Source organism: Monodelphis domestica, chromosome 7, assembly GCF_027887165.1.
Source record: "Monodelphis domestica isolate mMonDom1 chromosome 7, mMonDom1.pri, whole genome shotgun sequence".
Classification (NCBI taxonomy): Eukaryota; Metazoa; Chordata; class Mammalia; order Didelphimorphia; family Didelphidae; genus Monodelphis; species Monodelphis domestica.
The window spans coordinates 279,778,842-279,801,133 of NC_077233.1; the positions used below are offsets into that span (position 1 = coordinate 279,778,842).

A 22,292-nucleotide genomic window follows, 5' to 3' on the forward strand; every position below is an offset into this window, starting at 1 on the left:
AAAACACCGCGCCCCCCCTCCCCCCGCCCCCGTCCACAGCACGATGCTCACCCATCTGCAAGTACTAACACTTATTCAACTTACAAACCATTTAAAATATACCTGGAAGATACCGATACCGAGTATTACTGTTGCCAAGGAAACTGAGTTGAGGGTCTTGGCTCAAGGTCATTTTAGGGCACTTGAGACTCCATGCCAAGCTTCCCAACTCACAAGTCCAGGGCTTTTCACGCCCACAGAACAAACTGTGATCTATCTGTAAGCAAATTACGAAAGGAATGGCAATACACTACTGCAGCGATGCAGTGATCCCGGATAGTTCTGAGGGACTTGGACAAAGGATGCTCTCCATCTCCCGAGAAAGAGCTGTGGGGGTCAGAGTGCAAATGAAAGCAGGCGACTTTTCACTTTAGTTTATTTGGGGTTCGGGTTTTATAAGATTACTCACAAAAAGAACAATATGGAAAAATACAACAAAGCAATAGCTTACATTTATTTGCCATTGACAAAGAGCTGACAACAACCTTCTGGATAAAGCATGGTAGGTTTCACAATATTATTATTGTTGTTGTTATTATTCCCATTTTACAGTTGCAGAAACTGAGGTTTAACTAAGCCAAAGTCATATAGCTAATAAGTAGCAGAATCAGGATTTGAATCCAAGTCATCAACTCCAATTCTAAATTCTCTTCCTGATCTAGCAAGGGAAATCTAGACACATCCAACTTTCTTCCAAATTTGGTTTATATTATTCTCCTACCGCCTAGAGACGGGAGGTCCAAGGTTCAAATTTGGCCTCAGACACTTTCCAGTTGTGTGACCCTGGGCAAGTCACTTGACCCCCATGGACTCGCCCTTACCACTCTTCTGCCTTGGAACCAATACACAGTATTGACTCCAAGACGAAGGTGAGGGTTTTAAAATTAAAAATATATATTATTCTCCTACCCCAAACATAACTAACCTTTTTGAGCAGCAGGGAGGGAAGGAAAGATTATAATTCACATATTATACTCTTCTTCCTTTAGCTTCTTCTGTTCTATATCCTAATCCCTCGGTATTTAAAGACAATCCCAACTTTATATAAATTCATATTATATCAATTCAACTTTCCACATTCCAAAAAACCCTGTTAACCTTATTGCACAGTACTGCGCTCTCTTTGTTGCTGCCCCTTGGCTGGGTGCTCTGCAGCCTTCCACCCCCAACAAGAAAGAAAGAAAGAAAGAAAGAAAGGAAGGAAGGAAGGAAGGAAGGAAGGAAGGAAGGAAGGAAGGAAGGAAGGAAGGAAGGAAGGAAGGAAGGAAGGAAGGAAGGAAGGAAGGAAGGAAGGAAGGAAGGAAGGAAGGAAGGAAGGAAGGAAGGAAGGAAGGAAGGAAGGAAGAAAGAAAGAAAGAAAGAAAGAAAGAAAGAAAGAAAGAAAGAAAGAAAGAAAGAAAGAGAAAAACCTTAAAAGAAAATTCTTTAAGTGAAAGCAGGAGAGCCTCTAAGGTTTTGAGTGATAATACATGCATAACCCAGTGGAATTACTTGTTGGGGGGGGGGAAGAAGGGGGGAGACAACAGAAATCATGTAACCATCGAAAAATAAAATAAAAAGTATATTTTAAAAATCAGAAGTACCTATAAGACTGCTGCCACTACTGGATAGAGGCTTGGCTTGAGACCTATAGCTTTGTGCCACTCTGCCCATCCTCTATGTCTGTCCTCCAGGTGTCTGTCTTTCCTACCTCCTCAACTGGTCCCCTGTGTCCATCCTATCTTGATTGGGTCAGACCCCACCTGTTTGACCCTCCTGGTTCTGGCCACACCCCCACGTAGCTGGCCCCAGCATGTTCTTCCTCCTGCTCTCCCTTCTTTGTCTTCATCCCCCTCCCTGGAAGGCCATGAAGCCCCTTTCTTGCCTCCACCACTTCGCTCCCTTCCCCACTGCTGAAAGATGGCTTTACTGTATAGGTTTGCCGAATGGCCCATTTGGGTAAAGGAAGACGTGTATCACCTCTGTATTCTGAGTATGTGACAACATTCCATCCATCTGCCTTTCTGCCAACAGTCCCACAACATTACCAAGGAGCCAGACCTGGGCTTCCATGCGTAATTCTTCCCTTCCCACCATATTACACTCCACAGATAATGTGGGACATTAGGGGTCTATGGAACAAGTCTGTCACTCTGGTCATTTTTTACGGACCCCTCATTGTTCATGGTGGTCATTTTAAGTCATTCTTCCAGGAATGTGGATATGTTCATGTGGATTCCTCTACACTCTCACCAGCTGTGGTCAATAGTGTCCAGCACACCCTCATTGGAATATAGAGGACAGGAGAGAATATAGTGCAACCAGGGAAATTTGAACCTAGGACCTCAGCAGCAGCATTGAACTCTGACCATAGGCACTTGCTCACCTCATTTCCAAAGATCGCTGCATTCCTGACTTTGTTGGACGGTGGAGGGTGGGCAACACAGTTGACTACACAATAAAACTGTAGACAGGTCATTTTTAATGGCACATGCCTATGATGCCAACATTGGGACTCACTACATATCATTTGTGATATCTGGTCAACAGCCAGCCTTTAGAGGGAGCAACTCCATCTCCAACCATGAGAGAATTCAGTAGTCTCCATCCACTGTAAAATAGAGATTTTGAACCCTAGCCTTCAATCCCCAGAAGTCCTTGGTACTTCCCAGAATTCCCTATAATCTCACCTGAGTCCCCACCTGGGCGAGATCACAATGAGTATTTAACTGGCTCTCTGCCTCACACGTGGTCTCTCGGCCATTGCAATGATGTAGCAAGTAAGCTAAGCTCGGGCACTCTGAATGGGCTACTCAGCCCTAGGCAGGTGGTTTTCTTACTTTGTATTTTCTTTATTCCTGGATTTCTAATAATCTTTAATAAGCCTCATAAAATATAATATTTTTTACTAGAGACTAAATTTAATTTTTACACCACCAAGATGGCATATAAGGAAAGGAGTCAAAACTCAGGTGTGTTAATGGTATCAAACACTCTTAGAGCTATGGGTGGAGAGTAGTACAGTGGTTCTGTCATTTGCTATCTTTGTGGCCTTGGACAAGTCACAGAACCTCTCAAGCCTCAGTTTCCCCAACTATAAAAGGGGGATCTAAAAGCACCTACCTCCTAGGGTTGCCTGTCACAAAGAAGGCCCTCGCTTTTTTTTAAAGCAGGCCCTTAAAAACATTGGTTCCCCTTCCCTTCCAGCTCACAAATTCTGATTCTAAGCTAATGAACTTGGACAGTAAGCAATAAGCTTCCACTGTCCAACAAAGTCATACCTTGTCCTCAAAAAAACAAGAGCAACAATTCTCTTTATCTAAGCAGTCCCTCCTCTTTTTGCCAGGCTTGAACGGTCTGAAGCCTTCCTTTTTTGCTCCCCAATCTGCTACCGTCTTGGCCTTTCTGTCCCTTTTGGCCACGTCCTACTGGCAGACCCAGGCATAGGTGCTGCCATCTATTTGCAGCAGTGTAAAGAGGCTCAAGTACGCAGTCTGTTTTCCTATCTGTCAAAGGAGACCTCCGACGTCTCTTCAGCATAATGGAAACATTACCAGAGTGGAAATCAAAAGCTGTGGGTTCTAAACCTACTTCATACAGGTAGGTGGCTCAGGGGACTGAGTCAAGCCTAGAGGCGAGAGGTCCTGGGTTCAAGTCTGTCCTAACCCCAACTGCCTAGATCTTACTGCTTATCCATCCTTGGGGGAAAGCCAAGCTAGCTGTCCCACAGGTGACAGTAGTAGAAAGAATCCAGGGAAGTTATAGACAATAGCTACGGGCGTGAAATGGGCATTTTCAGATGGAGTCAATATGCTGATTTGTTTTCCTTGACTATAATCATTCATTTTAATGGACATTTCTATTTGGTCATAGAATATCAATTGGGAAATAACGTTGTTTTTTAAAGCATAGCAGCAAAACCTTTTTTTAAAACATGACTTCTGTCTTAGAATTGATCCTAAGTATTGATTTTAAGGCAGAAGAAGGGCAAGGGCTAGGCAACTGGAGTTAAGTGACTTCCCCAGGATCACACAACTAGAAAATATCTGAGGTCACATTTGAACCCAGGACCTCCCAACGTGAGGCCTGGCTCTCTATCCACCAAACCATCTAGCTACCCGGAAACTGTTTTTTTAAAGAAAGAAAAAACAGGGAGGGGGCAGCTGGGTAGCACAGTGGATTGAGAACCAGTCCTAGAGACGGGAGGTCCTAGGTTCAAATCTGGCTTCAGCCACTTCCCAGCTGTGTGACCCTGGGCAAGTCACTTGACCCCCATTGCCTAGCCCTGACCACTCTTCTGCCTTGGAGCCAATACACAGTATTGGCAAAAAGTATTGGCAAAGATAATGGAATAAGTTGCTATTTCCTCCTCCAGCTCATTTTATAGATGAGGAAACTGAGGCAAACAGGGTCAAACAGCTAGTAAGGGTCTGAGGCTGGATTTGAACTCAAGAAGAGTCTTTCTGGCCGTAAAACCAATGCTCTATCCACTGCATCACCTCGCTACCTCTACCTTTTCCTTCTACCAGCTTAGTTTATGAGCCAATGTGGCATGGCTCACAGGCAGCATGGATCAGTGTCCAAAATGCTGATGGTGATCCGGAAGACCTGGATTGTAGTTAAGGCTTTTCAACTGACTTGTTTAATTCTGGGCTAGACTTCTCTTCTCTGGTTCTCAGTGTTCTCTGTAAAATGAAAGGATGGAACTTGATAGCTCCCTGGATCCCATCCCTGCCTGGGTCATTCTATGGTTATGGTTCCAAGTATATGCAAAGAAGTGGCTGGAGCTTTTCTTTCAGACCAGGATGCTAAAGATCAGATCGGTTCCACTTGCTTGTACTTTTGCTGGGTCATTACTTCAACTTTCTTCTTCCCTCTCTCTCCCAGTTCTGCTCGTGCCGAGATATCTCCCTGTTTTCCTAATAACTATGCTATTTCAAGGGCAAGGATTACTATGTGAGTAGGAAGGGAAGACCAGAAAAGGAAATGAGAGACTTTCAGTTAAGACAATTATATGAAAACTTCTAGGCAAACTCAGCTTCTCTGAAGAACAGCTATTAGCAATGAAGAAGAAATGTAAAAGAAACCAAAGACCCTCTCACTCCCCAAAACAGCACTAGGAAAGAGGATCTACAGCCAGTCTAGGGGCTTAGGTCTCCTGCTAGGTGACAGCATGGAAGCCAGGACAAAGCCAGCATAGCAAGGAGACTGGGAATATCTTAAGACTGACTATCTTAGTGCCATCCAGGGGTCGAAGCTTGAAGTTCTGACCTCTCGGCAGGTAATAGCATAAGGAAACAGAGATCAGTATACCAACTGTAGATGCCTGAAGGCCCTGCTTGAAATGGCACAGTTCAAAGTCAAGCTACTCCAGGACTAAGAATTATAGCTATAAATCTCTAATGGGCAAATCCCATCTTCAATAAGAAGCCCTTCTTGAAATTCTGATCAAATCCTTCCAAAAAATTTTAATGAAACAAATATGATCTTGGAACCCAAAATAGGAGAGATAAAGCAGAGGAAGAAAACTACAGTCCAAGTGATGCAAAAATACTGAAAAAAACATTAGGGAACTGGAACAACCTCCAGGTTTTTGCAGAGTGAAAGGAGCAGAACCAGGAGAACAATGTACACAGAGACTGATACACTGTGGTACAATCAAATGTAATGGACTTCTCCATTAGTGGCAATGCAGTGATCCTGAACAACCCGGAGGGATCTATGAGAAAAAAACACTATCCACATTCAGAGGAAAAACTGTGGGAGTAGAAACACAGAAGAAAAACAACTGCTTGAAAATATAGGTCAAAGATGTAGACTCTAAAATATCATCTTAGTGCAAACATCAACAACATGGAAATAGGTTCTGATCAAGGTCACAAGGAATAAATACCCAGTGGAATTGCAGCTACAGGAAGGGAAAGGGGAGGGGAGGAAGGAATAGAATATGATTTCGGTAACCAAGGAATAATGTTTGAAATTGACCAAATTTAAAAAAAAACATTATGTAAAAAGGCTACAGAAACAAAGACAGATAATTATTAGACAAATATTTTATCATAAAAAGGAAATAAATTATTTTGATTATATAAATTTGAAAGGCTTCTGCCCAACCAAAAATAAAAGCAGTTAGAATCAGGAGGGAAACAATTTGGGGGAAAAATGTTCATAGCAAATTTCTCTAGTAAGGGAGATAGAAAAAAGTGGAAAATGGAAACAATAATAAGAAATAAGAATAAGAGCAATTTCCCAGTGTATAACTGATCAAAGCCTATGAACAGGCAATTGTCAAATAATTATAGCCTAGTAACAGCAACTATGTAAAAAATGGTCCAATCCACCAATCAAGGAAATAAAAATTAAAACAACTCTGAGACTACATCACAGTCATCATATTTGAAAATATGACAGAAGAAAAAAAAGAGCAATTGTTCAAATTATGGGAAGACAGGTACACCAGTACTGTTAGTGAAGCTATAAATCAGTTGACTTTTGGAAACAATCTGGATCCATACCGCAAAGTAATTAAAATGTATAAACTGATTCACATAAGCGAAGGAACTCAAAGAGAGCAGGAAAGAATCATATATAGAAGAATATTTATAGTAGCACTTTTTGCTATAGTAAAAGACAGAAACCAAATAGATGCTTATCAATTGCAAAATGGCTGAACAAATCATGATATATGAACGAGATGGAATTTGATCGTACCATAAAAATGATAAGAAATATCAATCCAGAGAAGCAGGGAAAGACATATGTATGGGAGATCTGACCATTGCAACAACATGAGGGGAAATCTTTCTGAAAGAACTCAGAACTCTGACCAAAAAAGAGGAAACCAAACATAACTTCCAAAAACTAGTGGCTAAACTGTCTCCCCCATCCCCTTGGTAGAGAGATACCGTGCTAGAGGTATGGAATATAGAAGAATATGCATTCTCAGAAATGGCCGAAGTGTTGATTTATAGTGTTACTTGAGTGTTAGCTATCACTATTAATATTATTATTCCATTAAATGGGAATAATAATGCCACCAAACCTCCAAGGCTACTGTGAGAATTAAATGAGACTAGATTTAAAGCCTTTGCAAATCTTAAAGGACTACGTGAATTCTAGCTAGCATGATGATGACGATGATAAAAAAGATGATAGAAAGAGATAGAAAATTCACATGTACATTAGAAAGAGCATGTTTATGACTAAGAGAGGAGAGGACAGCGAAAGACAGGAGAAGGGAATGACACTTTCTACATGTGGGAAAGAGAGGGAGATTAAAAACAATGTGCACACAGTAGGCACTCAATATGTCCTTGCTGAATTGAACTGTTGAGACAGAATGTGTGCATCAAAGATGGCTGAAAGAAATGGGTTTTCAAAATGGCACTTTAAACAGGGCCCACCAGCTTTGCTCTGTTCTCTCATTTCCTGAAAGAGGAAAATGAAGGAACTAAAGGGAGGTGGGGAATCCCTAGGCTCCAAGGGACTAGTCCCACCTTGACTCCAATCCAGGGGGTGGTCAGCTATGAGAGAAATGAGCACAGAGTGAGAAACCACTAAATGTAGCTGGTGGAAATTAACCTGCCTTAGGTAAGAGTCCATCCTCTCTTGACCAAGGACTAAAAAGCCCTTTGCCCAACAGAATCTGGGGCAAAGAAGCAGTAGAAAGTCCTTGGCAATGCCTAATGACGCTGATTGTGACCTTTGAGAGAATTAGCTATCAGAAGCCTGAGCCCTGGGGCCTCTGGGCCCCAATAAAGCTCAATGATGGGGGCAAAATTCATTTCCAAGAGTTTCAGGAGGCACAGCTAGGTAGTAAGGGGGAAAAACAGAGAGATAAAAAATTGGGAAACAAAGGAAATGCCATCTCAGAGGAGCCAATGCTTGCATTTTGTTCTCTTTCTGATCCTTCCTTCATTGGGCTCCAGATCCCCAGAGAAGCCTCTTTTCAAGAAGTAGGCTCGAAATTATTTTGTCTTATTTTTAAAATGTATGTATATAGGAGAAGCAACAGGCCCCAATGGTTAGAGAAGAGACCGTGAATCCAGGAAGATGTTTAATTCTGATAAGCACTAGTTATGGGACCTGGGCAAGTTACTTAACCTCTATGACTAAGCTGTGAAGAATGAGCTGCCATGCATTCATGCATTGGTAGAGTGACTTTCCTCTAGACCACTGATATCAGAGATCCGGTCCCATACATATATATATAATTGCTCGTATACAGGCTCTATCTATCCTCCCAGCAGATGAGCTCTTCGAGGGCAGGAATTGTTTGGTTCTACTGGCTTTAACACTGAACACTATGAATTATACACAGCAAATACTTACATTTGTGGGACTGAATTGGGGATTCCAAGCCTATGAGCTGGGATCTACTGTCACAAATTGGCCTAAAAAGGAGGGCAGTGAACACAGTCATCTTCCTCTTCTGGAACTTCCTCAGCCTCCTTTATATACTGTTTATAGAAAATACTAAAAACGTTCCAATTGTTATGTCAGCAGATGAAGACCCAATCCACGTCAAAAGTCGTCAATGCCGTCAGCATTTAGTGCCTCCTGCTTATTAAGGAACTGTTCTAAGCGCTAAGGACACAAAGACAGTTTTTAAAAGGAACTTAACAGTTTATTGTATACAGACCCTGACAAGTTCAACTTAATACAAAGTAATAATATGTCAGGAAGCAGATCCGTTATCAGGAAGAGTTACCGTATGAAACCATTGCTCTTGGGAGTCCAAAGCTATAATCTAAGTGATCCCAAAATCTGGGGGGAGGAATGGGAAGGGGTTGGGGGCAGGAATAATTGAAGATTACCTTTTCTGCTTTGACTTCTGTTTCGAAGTCTCAAGGATGGGTTAACCCTTAGTGGTGTAAACCTTAAAATTTTGATTCTGTTTGAGAAAAGATCTTCAAGAAAGAAGCTTGAAACTTTTATATCCAGAGAATGAACTGTTGCAGAAAGATGCCGAAAACCTACACTTCATCAAGAAGATCAAGAATGAACTTTGGATGTGATTGATTGGACTGAACTTTTGATTGAATATTTATTGTAACTGTACACATTTATGCCAAAAGGGACTGCCCCTAATTTGGCTTTCTGTCAATGCACCTAGCAAAACATTGGTTTTGCTTTCTTTTCTTTTCTATTTCCTCTCTCACTATTCTAATTTCTCTTAGAAAATTGAATATTGTGTATATCTTTAGTTAGAAGTGAATTTAGAACTACAAAATGATTATGTTAAATGATCAATGGGGAGACTAGTCTCCCAATGATCATCAGGGGGGATTGTAAACCTTAAAATTTCTTAGACTTAAGTCTAAGAAATTTTAAGGTTTACAGCGGTCCATACTTTGTTCTCTCTTATCAACATAACCTACATTTATGTTGGTGCGAGTTTTTCAAGTTTTATGGATGCCTTTTTTCTTTGTATCACAAGCTTTCCCCACCGATATAAATTCTCCCTTCTAACAGAGAACAATAACACAAGAACATCAAGTATAGAGATCATATATGCAACATTCAATCTATCCTCTATTTCTCCGCCACAAGGAAAGCAGTATGCTCCATCATCTCATCAGCTCTGGGACCTCCACTGGTTTTCTCATCATTCAGATTTCAATTTCTTTTTAGTAATCTTTTCATTCATGTTGGGTAGCCATTGTATTTATTAATTTCTTGAGTCTGTGTATTTCTTTCTGCATCAGTTCAGACAAATCTTCCCACATTTTTCTAAATTGTCCACTTTTCACTAAACAATAATATTGCATTACATTAGTATCATAATTTTTCCTGACATTTCCAAGTCAATGGGTACTCACTTTGTCTCCATGCCTTTGCTACCAAAGAGTGTCCCCTGTGGATATTTTGATATATATCGGATCTTTATTTCTATCTTTGACATCCCTGGGATATAGCCTTAACACGGGGATCAATGAGCCCAAAGATCTAGACAACTAGGGGGCAGCTGGGTAGCTCAGTGGATTGAGAACCAGACCTAGAGACGGGAGGTCTTAGGTTCAAATCTGGCCTTAGATACTTCCCAGCTGTGTGACCCTGGGCAAGTCATTTAACCCCCATTGCCTAGCCCTTACTACTCTTCTGCCTTGGAGCCAATACACAGTATTGACTCCAAGAGGGAAGGTGAGGGTTAAAAAAAAAAAAGATCTAGACAACTTAGTTACTGTTCTTTGGAAATTCCAGACTGAAATCCAGAATTATTGAACTACTTCATAGCTCCAACAGGGCATCAATGTCCTTATTTCTTATGGTCCTTCCAACATTGCCTTTTTTATCTCTGTCAACATGCATGGAGTTAAATAAAACTTTAGACTTGTTTAAATGACTATTTATCTTACTATTTAGTGACTCTGAATATGTTTTCATGTGGTTATTTATAGCTTGTGAAACTTCTGAAAATTGTTCATTACCTTTGATTAGTTTTCTATTGGGGAATGGCTCTTGGTATGGCAATTCCTTGTATATATTGGCCAACTGTCAGGTTTTCACTGGTGATATATTATGCAAATATTTTCCTTTGGCTACTGTTTTTGTTCTACTTACATATTCGTTTATTTTATTAATATAAAAGTTTCTTAACTACGTGGAGCCAAAATTGTTTATCTTGTCTTTTATGATCTCATCTAGCCCTGGTTCAGGTAAGGGATTATTGTCAGACTTTCTCTTAACCGCCCCATATCACAGTTATGAAAAAGAATGGATTTTATTGTCATCTTTTTTCTTTCTTTCTTTAAAACCCCTACCTTCTGTCTTAGAATGAATACTGTGTATTGGCTCCAGGGCAAAAGAATGAAAAGGACTAGGCAATGGAGGTGAAGTGACTTGCCCAGGGTCACACAGCTGGGAAGTGGCTGAGGTCACATTTGAACCTAGGACCTCCCATCTCTAGGCCTGGCTCTCCATCCTCTGAGCCAGCCAGCCAGCTGCCCCCTCTCATCTTTTTTTATTAAGGATAGGCATCCATTTAAAATTTATTATAGGATATGATAAAGGCATTGGTCTGAACTTAGTTTCTGGCGAAGTGCTTTCTAATTTTCTCCAGCAGTTCTTGTGAAAAAGAAAGTTTATGTTCTTGGATTTATCAAATACTCTATTACCATCTTCAATGATTTCTTTTTCTTGCTCCTCTAATTTGTTCGACTGATCTACTTATCAGGTTTAGCACTAAATAATCAAATTTAATCTCATTATTTCTATTCCTCTCAACCTCCCCCTCACCTGTTCGGAAGGGAATAAATACAATATTCATTATGTATCTGAAGCCAGGCAACATTTTTTCCACATTAGCCAGGCTGCCAACAAACAAGGAAAAAAATATGCTTCAACCTGCACTCAAAGTTCATCAGTTCTGTCTGGAGGTGAATAGCGTTTTTCATCACGAGTCCTTTGGAAGGGTCGTAACACCCCATGACTTGGAGGGTTACTGCTTTAGGGCTGGTGACATTTGGCCTATGTTCGTGGGACAGATGGCTCAGGCCGTGGCCAGCCAGGCTCAGGGACATAGTCAGAGGCTCTAAAAGAGCATGAAGTCCATAACTTAGATTTTACCAGGATTATATAGAATATAGTCCGACAGAATTAAATTCTACAATCACCTCAGCCAGGTGAGGAGCAAGGGGAGAAGCCTAGTGTGGAAATGGCCTCCAATGACAGCTCCTCGTGGCCTGCCACCTGATGTGGCCACGCAGTGGATTGTGACGTGGAAGCAGCCTGCCTGACGCTCCAAGATCCAGTTAGCTTGGGAGCAAAGGTAAGGGAGATAATTGAAAGTTTCCTCCGCACTTGAAAAAGACCAAGAGAAGCTGAAGGGAGGGACAAGAGAGCTCCCTGAACTCTATCAAAATCCTTTGACCTAGAACAACTGGCAATAGCCAGATGGGCCTTTGGCCGGGTAGGATGGCAGGCTTCTGGAGCTGGGGCACCCGTGTCATTCACCCCGAGGTTAGATTGCTTTCTTCGTGCTGATTCTCCCCCTCACCCGAGAGCAACTCACCAGGCTGTTTGCCCACAGTGGCCAGCCAAGCTGAGCAGCTGAAAACAATGTGGGATCTGGCACAATAGGGAAAGGTGTCTTGTGGGCAAAAGGTTACCGCCATACCTTCTCCCTCACTACCCACTCAAGTATGAATGGGACAATTCCATACTCTTGTGGTTCCTGAGCACAGTGTTTCAAACTCATATTGGAAATAGTTTAAGGTCAATGCCGCCTCGCTCTAAATCAAATCCCACAAGTTCTGCACCCACCTTTATTTGAAAACCTCAACTACAGTTGTCCCTTGTTTTTTACAGAGTTGAAAATCCTGGGTTCGAATTTGACCACAGATACTTCCTAGCTTAGTGACTCTGGACAAATCACTTAACTCCTATTGTTTAGTCTTTACTGCTCTTCTGCCTTGGAACCAATACACAGTATTGATTCCGAGATGGAAGCAAAGGGTTTGAAAAAGAAAGAAAGAGAGAAGGAAATCCAGATATATTTATAAGGGCATCAATTAGGAAGTGATAATAATTTCATCAAATTATTCTTGTTATCAATGGATTCAGAGACTCATGGGATATTAGATCTAGAAAGGACCTCAGAGCTCTCCTAATCCACCCCCTCTTTCTGCAAAAGATGATGAAACAGACCCAGGGAGGACTTACTTTAAAGTAATCAATCACACTATTGACAAGCATCCTACTATGTGCCAGGCACATTTGACGGAGGGGAAGGGTAACAATAAGCACGTATGGAAAAATACAAAGAACAAAATAGAAGATAATTAGCAAAGGCAGGCAATGAACTTAGGAGGTATTGTTTGAGTGGTATCTTGAAGGAAGGGATCATAACAAGTGGAGAGTGAGGAGAGAGCAAATTTCAGGAATAAAGGATGCCCCGTGGAAAGGCTCAGGAAATGGAGTACTGTGGGAAGAAGACAGGGAGAGGCCAGTTTGGCAGGACTAGAGAATTTAGGAAGAAAGAATAATGGAGCCAGCTTGAAAAGGGCTCAAGGCAATAGGGAGCCCTTGGAACTTAACAGAGAAGGGAAATGACAAGACTCAGAGCTGGGCTTAAGGAAAATCCCTTTGACAGCTGTGTGGACGATGAGTCAGAAAGGGGAGAGATTTAATACTAACTAGCATTTACACAGCACTAAAGTTTGCAAAATGCTTTAAAAATATTAATGTATTTCATACTTACCACAACTTTGGGAGTTAGGAATGCTATTAGTAGGAGCTATTATTATTCCTATTTTAAGGAAGGATCAAGAGTTTTTAAATGATTTGCCCAAGGTCACATAGCTAAGAAATGTTTGATGCCAGATTTGAACTCAGGTCTTCCTGACTCCAAATCTAGGTCCTTTGTGAAAGAGACCAATTAGGGAAGTCATTTCAATAGTCCAAGAAATAAGAGGAGTGCTGATAAATGTTACAAATGAACACATTTTAAAGTTTAATCTGCATTATTAATGCTTTCTCCATCACTTTTCCAACCTAGAAAGCTGGCAGAATAATCATGGCCTGATTTACAGCATTTAGTTATATATGTGTATATTCTTTATTCTGTTTGTAGCATTTATTTATTAAGTGATAGCATTCCAAAGTGTAAATGCTCACAGTAAACATTTGCCAATCCATTTTCACTGCTCTAGCATATCACCGGCTAGGGATCTGAAATAAGATATTATCCACATGACCATAAAGAAGTGGAAAGACAGCTAGGTAACACAGTAGATGGAACATCAGACCTGGAATCAGGACAACCTGGGTTCAAATCTGACTTCTGACACATCCTAGTTGTGTGACCCTGGACAAGTCACTTAATCCCAGTGGCCTACCTAGCCTTTGCTGCTCTTCTGTCTTAGAACTGATACTAAGACAGAAAGTAAGGGCTTAAACAAAAGAAAAAGAAAGAAAAGTGGATATATCCAAGACATTGTGGGATATAGAAAAGTCAAAATCTGGCAAGTAAATGGATATGATGAGGGGTGAATGAGACTGAGACATTGAGGATAAGACTGAAGTTGTAACACTGGGGGAGGATTAGAAGAATGGTGGTTCCTTTCAAAGAAATAGGGAAGTCTAGATGTGACATAGGTTTGCAGAGAAAAAAATAGTGAGTTCTGTTTTGAATAGGTCGAGTTGTACATGTCTCCCCTGTAAGGATAAGTGATAAGGCTGAGGATGCAGGACTCACAGATGTACTGAGTCCTTACGCAAGGCCTGGGGTTGGCTTCCAGGTGACAAAACCCTTGGGTTTACCTTAACCAAGTTGTTTCTGACAGGTTGATCTCTGTACTTCAGGGAAAGGCAGGTCTCTTCCAAGGCAGTTCTCCAACCCAGGAATTCCTAATCTTTCCACAAGATTAGTCTTTTCCCAGGGGATGCCAGTGCAAAAATCCTCCTTACTAGCTCAGAGGAAAGCCAGATCTGGAGAGACTGTTAAACCCAGTAAACTCCCAAGATCCTCTTCTCCTTCCAGAATCTTTTCCCAGAGTTTGTGTCTAAATTCTCCTCCTTTTCTCTTAAAGACAATCTGTGCATTTTTCTTTATCCCTTATCCCTTATCCTTACACCCCAACATCCCGAAGGAAATGCTCTGTTGGCAGTTGGTGATGTCCTGAAGCTCAGCAGAGACTAGACCAGAATATATAGGTTGGGAGTCACTGACATAAGGATAACTATGGCTCCTCTGGGAGTTGAGGAGGCCCTAGAGAAAGTACATAGAGAGCCCCTAGAACTTATCTCCTCCCTTTTTCCCCTTTTTTTTCCTTTCTCTTTCCCCCTCTTTTTTTTTCATCACATTATCTCAACCCAGGATTCTGTCCTCTATACATCCAAGAAAAGTAATTTATAAAAATTCCATTTATATCTTATCTATCAAATGAAATAAGAGTTCTGCCACCCATTTCTTCTCCATTCTGTTTACTTGGAGCCTTTGACTTAGGTCTACCCCTGGAACTTGCCTCCCCCTCAAGTTATCTTTAGATCTCCACCCTCCTCCAAGTCAAGCTTCTTAAGGATTTATCTATTCATCTGTATTCCCTTCCCTACCACTCACTCATTCTTCAACCCCTTTTCAAACTGGCTTTACTCCCACCATTTGACCAAAACCTCCAAAGTCATCTAACATCCTCCTCCTTATGGATAAATCCAAAGGCATTCTCCCCTTCTTGGCATCCTTGACCTCTGTGGATCGATCACTCCTTCCTCGTTCTCCCACTTGAATTCCAGAGATGCTGGGCTTCTCATAGTTCTTCCCAAACAACCTTTCTAACCTTTTGCCAGTTCCTCCTCCTTTTCCTTTAAAAGTGCAGTCTTTGGCCTTCAGCCCTTCCCTTTCTCATCTCTCTCCCTGGATGCTTTTATTTGTTGCCATGGTTTCAACTTTAAACTCTGTGCAGATGATTCTGGAAGGAAGTCAACGGTACCAATGTATTAAGCACCAACTATGTCACTGACCTTCTAGTACTGCTATTTGGACCTAAACATGTCCCACACTGAACTCATCCTTCTCTTCAGCCCCGCTGCTCCTCTAACTGTTCTGTTTCTGTCCATGACCCGGCTTTCCTGCCGCCTGGCCTCATAACCGCAGAGCCATATTGGTCTCTTTTCTTTCCTCCACTCTCCTACATTTGGGGGGAGCAGGAAAAGCACCATACGTGGAGTTCAAAGTCCTGAATTCAATCGTACACGGAAAGTAAAATATTGTAATGGACTTTGCAACAAGCCAGGACACTCCTGAAGGACTTATGGGAAAGAACGCTAACCGCATTGAGAGAAAGAACTACGGGAGTAGAAATGCAAAAGAACACAGGACCTCACTCAGCACATGGATATATGGGCGTGGGATTTGGGGTTCAGGCTTTTAAAAATCGCTTTATACCAAAAAATGAATAATATGGAACTAGGTATCAAGTGATAACATTTGTACAACCCAGTGGAATTGCTTTTCGGCTCTGGGTGGGTGAAGGAAAAGGAGAGGGAAAGAAAATGAATCATGTAAACATGGGAAAATATTTTAAAATGAAAAAAAATTTAAGGAAAAAAACAAAAAGAAAGTCCTCCATTCAGATCATGACTCTGCTAACTTCCTATTCTGGTCAAGTCCCAACACCTCTGAACCTTGATTTCCTCCTTTGATATGGGACTTGATCAGATGATCCTTCAGTTCCAAGATCCAGCTGGTCCACTCCACTTCCCAGAAACCCTTCTCACATCTGTCTGCACCTCTCCATTTCTCCATCTGCCAACCCCAAACCAAGCTGCCGCCCCTTCTCACCTAGATAAACTGTAATAGTTTCAAAATTAGCCATGTTTGCAGTCTATTCCCTCTTTACACTACCCTTACAAGTGCTGTCATATTCTTGACTATACGCCACCATGATTACATCATCCCTTTACTCCAAAATCTCCACTGCCTCCGAGAAGCCTGTTAGATTCATTTTATACCAGCATTCAAGGACTTTAACAGTTTGCATCCAACCTTTCTTTTCTAGTCCTGATTCATGTAACTCCTATTAACTTGCTCCAGGTTCCTGCCAAGCCTACTTTCTGTGGCATAGTGGACCCAGAGCAATGGGCATGGAGTCAAGAAGACCTGAGTTCAAATCTGACCTCTTGACAATTAGCTGTATAATCTTGGGCAAGTCACTTAACTGCCTCAAGTTTCTTCATCTGTAAAATGGGAATCATAATAGCACTTGTTTTCTTGGTTTTTATGTCAATCAAATGAACTACTATTTGTAAAGTTCTCTGTACAGTGCCTGGCACATAGTAGGTACTTAATAAATGTTTGCTTGCTTCCTTCCTTCTTAGCCTGCCCTCAATCTCCTTTGCTCAAGCCAAGCCCATGCATGGAATGGAGTTTTTCTCTACCCCCCCCCCCAAACTTTCTACTTAATTCCTCTTTTCTTTCAAAGTTGAACTCAGCTCTTCTATGCAACCTTCCAAAATTCCAAGTGAAAGTGACTCTTGAACGTCCTTCAAGTTCTCATAGTACTTGTCTAGACTTTTATTTTGTACCCATCAATCAGTCCATCAATCAGCAACTCTTTATTAAACCTTGTGCCGGGCCCCCAGCTAAGCACTTTACACATATTAATCCAGTGATACAAAAAAGGCAAAGGCAGTCTTTGCTCTCAAGGAGGTTACATTTGAAACAATTTGTTTATACGTAGGGAGAGAGGCAAGATACATACAGAGTAGATATAGGATTAGAGGGAAATGCATTAGGGACTGTGCTCCCTACATACTAGGGCAGTGATGACAAACCTTTTAGAGACAAGAGTGCCAAGCCCTGCCCCCCACCCTACCTCCTAGACCAAGTGCTTGCCCCCCCTCTAAACCCCACACGGGAGAGGGAGGAAGCACTCTCATTGGGCTGCTGAGGGAAGGACTGGATGAAGTGAGGAATGTCCTCAGTGAGTGTAGAGAGAGGAAAGAGAGTGTCCTGAGTACTCTGCTCCCCTCCAGATCTGCCACCTGTGAGCCACCCATCTTACTCCCTGTGCATTCCCATGGGGCTGCTGGGCAGAGGGGCGGGGGATGGGAAAATATGTGATCAGGTATGATGGAGAGGGAGAGGGGAGCAGTTCTGCCCAAGTCCCTCTGCCTTTCTAGTAATGAACTGGGGGAGGGGAGGGGGAGAGAATAATGGTTACATACCATCTTTGGCACCTATGCCATAGGTTCACCATCACTGTACTAGGGTAACATTTGAACCAGGTCTTAATTTTGAAGCCAGGGATGCTAAGAAGTGAAAGGAAGAAGGGAATGCATTTCAGGCCTGGAGGATAGGCAGTATAAAAGCATCATGATGCTAAATGGAGCATGATGTGTGAGGAAGCTGGAAAATACAGTTCATAGAGAGGAATACTATATAAAAAATATAGGAAAGGACAAGGTTGAGAAGAGTTTTAAATGGAAAAGATTTTATTTTATTCTCGAGGTGATAGAGAGCCACTGGAATGTAAGGAGTAGGGAGGGCATACCTAGGCAAGATGTGTAGTGTATAGGCTAGAATGGGGAAAGGTTATTTAGATTGTTAATATTGGATATTATTAACTAAATAACCATTTTACAATCTGCTTGTTCCATTGGTATCTATGTAATGTCAGGCAATCTAAAAGAAAGTCTCCAGCATGTTGGGAGGACCCACCAAGGAGTTCACAAGAGAACAGAGAACTAGTGGTAGAATGGATGGAATGCTGATCCTGAAGTCAGGAAGAATGGACCTGGACTTCAGTTTTAGCCATAGAAATTAGGAGCTGCATGGCTTTGGGCAAGTCACTTAACCTGTTTGGCTCAGTTTCCCCATCTGTAAAATGAGGATAATAAAAGCCTCTCTCTGGAAGGCTTGCTGTGAGAATTCAATAAGATATTAATAAAAAACATTTAGCACACTGTCTAGTACATAGTAAATTCTCTATTATATTATATGTGCTATATCATGCTATTATTATTCTTAGCTATTATTATAACAAATTGGCAGGCAATGTCAATATTGTCCTTATCTGTGTATGTACATTCCCTTACTTGGCTATAAACTCCAAAAGAATGGAGACCTCTCTAATCTAATTTAATTAAGAGGCACAATTAAGAGATTTCTGGACCCAAGGCAGGAAGACCTGACTTTAAATCTGGCCTTAAACACTTCCTGGCTGGCCTGGGTAACCATGGGCAAGTTACTTAACCTCTCTGCCTCAGTTTCCTCATTGATAAAATTATGATACTAAGTGTGTCTACTTCCCTAGATTATTGTGAGGACAAAATGAAATAACTGTAAAACGCTCTGCAAACCTTAAAGCCTATGTAAATGCTAGTTATTACTGTTCATCTAAATTTTCTCTCTCTTCCCTGTCTCCTATTGGAATACTCTGCACCCAATAGTATCCAATAAGCAATAGGCCTTCATAAAATTTTATTGTTGGGGCAACTAGGTAGCACAACCAAAGGCCTGGAGTCGGGAGATCCTAGGTTCTAATGGAACTAATACACAGTATTCATTCTAAGACAGAAGGTAAGGGTTTTTAAATAGGTACTTCCTAGCTGTAGGACCCTGGGCAAGTCACTTCATTCTAATGCCACTCTTCTGTCTTAGAACTGATAGGAAGGCAGAAAGTAAGAGTAAAAAGGCGGAAGTTTAAGAAGGCAGCTAAGTGACTCAGTGGCCTGGGAATTGGGCCCAGAATCAGAAGGTCCTGGGTTCAATTGGGACCCCAGGTGGGTGACCCTAGGCAAGCCATTTAAGCCCCGTGACTACTCTTCTGCTTTGGAAGTAATACACAGTATCGATTCCAAGGCAGAAAGTAAGTTTCCAAATCATTTTTTAAACGTTAAAGTTATTGTGGACCGAACAGAAAGCTTCCTCTCACTAACAGCGCGCCCTCATCTCTGCCACTCACTCCGCTTCCCAGTTTATGAAGGAAAAATCATCTGGCTGAGAGGAAAAAGGAACCGTTTTCTGCCAGGAAAGGTTCTGGGGACAAAGTCTCCCTCGTTTAGGGCGGGAAGGGTGCTCTTCGGAAGGGGCTGGCAGAGCTGAGCTTCCTCGGAGTCGGGAGACCCGAGTTTGAGCCTCCCCCTGGGACCAGGAGCAAGTCAGTCTCGGAAGCGGTTTCCTCCCAGGGGAACAACACCCAAAATGGGAGTCCGAACCAGACGACGGGGTAAAGCGGAAAAAAGCTACACGAAAGCCTAATTCAAGGCCAATTCCTTCTCCTAGCCGCAGGCTTATCATTACGTTCCACGTGGTTGGAACCAGGAAGCTGGGTTAGCTTTCACTCAAAACCCCCCAATCTAGACTCAGGGACGTGGGATGGGCGGTCTCCTAAAGGAAGAGGTGGAGGGCGTCCACGGACGTCTCAAGCTTCAGGCCCACAATCCCTCCAGTCCAGGCCTGTCCCGTCTGGTCTCTTCTCTTCTTCCTTTCCACGCCCACTTCCTACCCAGTCTCCCCCCCCCCCCCCCCCAGCCTGCCCCTCGCAGAAACTGGCAGCCAGCAGGGCTCCGTGAACTCTGGCGGGCCGGAGGGAATGACCGAGAGTAACCTCCCTAGCTGACGCTGACGTCACGAGCTCGAGGGCTCGAGGGGGGGGCGGGGCTCGGGGAAGGCACAATTAAGCAGCCTCCTGCTCCCCGGCCGCCCCGGGAGGCGTGCCCGCTTCGGAGGAGAAATTAGACCCCCTCAGTCTGGACATCCGATCGGGAGGGGGGGGGAGTGGGGGGGGGGGGGAGTACCAGTCTCCAAATGGTCCCCCCAGACGGCGAGTCCCCAGCTGGGCGCGCATTCCGAGGAGGGGGACTCAGTGCCCGCAGAGATGCACAAATAGCCGCAAACACACTCCACAGCCATACCCTGAGTCCGGAGCCATAGACACGCGCAGAATCACGTATACCCACACGCTCTCGACGCCGGGGACCAGCCAAGGATCCTAGAGGGCAGCTTCCAGCCCCAAGGGCCGCAGGCCAGCCCTGTCCCCCTCCTCGCCGCAGCCCCGGCTAGCATCTTCTCCTGGCCCGGCTCTCGGGCACAAGGAGACCCTAACCCTGCACTCCTCCCTCTCCGGACCCACCTTCGATGTCACTGAGCAGGGCCGAGTCGATGTCACTGGACTCGCCCAGGGCCAGGGAGGGATCCAAGGCCGTCTCATCGAAGGACAGACTATTCATCTTGGCGGCTGGAGGGAGTCCGTCTCTCCCAGCCGCCGCCGCCGCCAGCCGCCAGCCGCCTGTCCGCTGGACCCGGGACGCCTCCTCCGGGCTGGGTGGCGTTTTTCTTCCCACACCACGCCTCTCCCTGTGCCTTCCTTCAGCTCGGCTCCACAGACCGTGCTCTTGCCGGAGGGGAAACGGTGCACGCCCCAAACTCTCCCCGGGACCGCCGGAGTGCCGAGGCTTCGCCCAGTTCCTGAAACAAAGTTAGTGCCAGGGTCACCAAGCGCCCGCCCCCAGCGCCATGCCCGCTAAAAGTTGGTCGTTTAACTGCCCCAAGAAGGGGGAAGGGAGAGAGAGAGGGCGCGGGGCGGGGCTTGGGCCCGGTGTCTCCACCCCACCCCATCCTGCCCCCCACCCCGCCCTCCAGTTTGAGTGACAACCCCATCCCGAACTCCGAGCCTCTGGGGACGTTGGGAAGCGGTGGAAGGAGTAGAGGAGCGGGGCTCCCCTAGTCGGGGGCAGCGCTAGTTTTCCAGTGAGGACCACGTGGAGCTGGGAGGCCTGAGCCCATAGGCACCCCGGCCATAGTACTGGTTGCTTTGGGTGCTGGGCTCTCTGGGCTGCTGCCAGTTCCGGGGCGCACGGAGCTTTGCCAAGTGCGCCGCATCTCTGGAGGGTTCAGGGCCGAAGTGAGCGGTAGGATTTGAAGGGGCCCTGCGTGAGGAGGGCTGCCTTTCCCTGCCGGCATCCTCCGCCCCCCCCCCCCACTTCCAGCACTGTTGTCCTCCAGCCCCCAGATCCCGAGTTTGTGGAGATCTCAGGGCTGACCGCCTTGTATTTGCCGCTTCCAGGACACGGGGACCCCCTCCTGCCCTCCACTCCCCAGCTGTGAGGATTATCATGTGATTCAGGGACCAGCACAGCCAGCTTTCTCTATGCCAGGCCAGGCAGGGCAGGTCACTGGGAGCCTGGCTGAAAGGACAGAGTCGAAGATGGAGACACTGTCCACATCCCTGACCCCCCCCCCCCCTCCCGAGCCGCTGGGAGCTACTCCATCCATCCGCCCAAGAGGGACCAGAGGACAGCTGGGGCTTCCCAGTTCCAAGTCATTTTCCCAAGCATACTAAGGCGTCATTTGCCTGGTAAAATGCACCTACCTGTTCCCGCCACTTACCTGTGAGGCATATTTTCTCCATATAGGAGCAAACCAACATACCTCACTGATGCAAAGCAGAGAGAATCCAGCTGTCTTGTATTAAGCCAGAAGTGAAGAGATGTGCAAACCTATGTAGACGGTATGCCAGGCGTCTGGCAGAACCTTTTTTGTTTTGGGAAATCCAGTCATTTGTCATAAAACAAATATTATTTATGATAACAGGCTTGTTTGTTTTAGTGAATAAGTATATTCAAAATGGCTCGCCTTTCATCCTTAAACCAGTGAAATAGCAAAGAGGTAGAACTCCCATAAACAAAAGCTCTTTGGGGTCCTCAGTAATTAAAAACAATCTTTACCTGCCCTTCTTCGAATCAATAACGGGCACTGGTTCCGAGGTTCAAGAGTGGTAAAGGGCTAGGCAACGGGGGTTCCAAGTCTCATAACTAGGAAGTGTCTAAGG

At 43.9% G+C, this 22,292-nt stretch overlaps 1 protein-coding gene and 1 long non-coding RNA gene across 4 annotated transcripts in view; one reads left to right on the top strand and one right to left on the bottom strand.

Annotated features, from left to right (window-relative positions):
• The window catches only part of SREBF1 (sterol regulatory element binding transcription factor 1), a 70,071-nt gene extending 49,055 nt beyond the window's left edge, over positions 1–21,016 (bottom strand). Inside the window, exon 1 of one of the 3 annotated variants that reach the window (XM_056804481.1) lies at positions 20,595–21,016. In XM_056804481.1, the coding sequence (XP_056660459.1) occupies positions 20,595–20,691 (97 nt within the window). In that variant the 5' untranslated portion in view covers positions 20,692–21,016. The remainder of the gene's footprint in view (positions 1–20,594) is intronic. The other 2 variants (XM_056804482.1, XM_056804485.1) reach the window with 2 other exon arrangements.
• Positions 21,017–21,167: 151 nt separating this feature from the next.
• On the top strand, positions 21,168–22,051 carry LOC130455430 (uncharacterized). The gene is made up of 2 exons (XR_008913391.1): positions 21,168–21,372; positions 21,528–22,051. It is a non-coding gene; the product is annotated as an uncharacterized LOC130455430 (long non-coding RNA).
• The last annotated feature ends 241 nt before the right edge of the window (positions 22,052–22,292 follow it).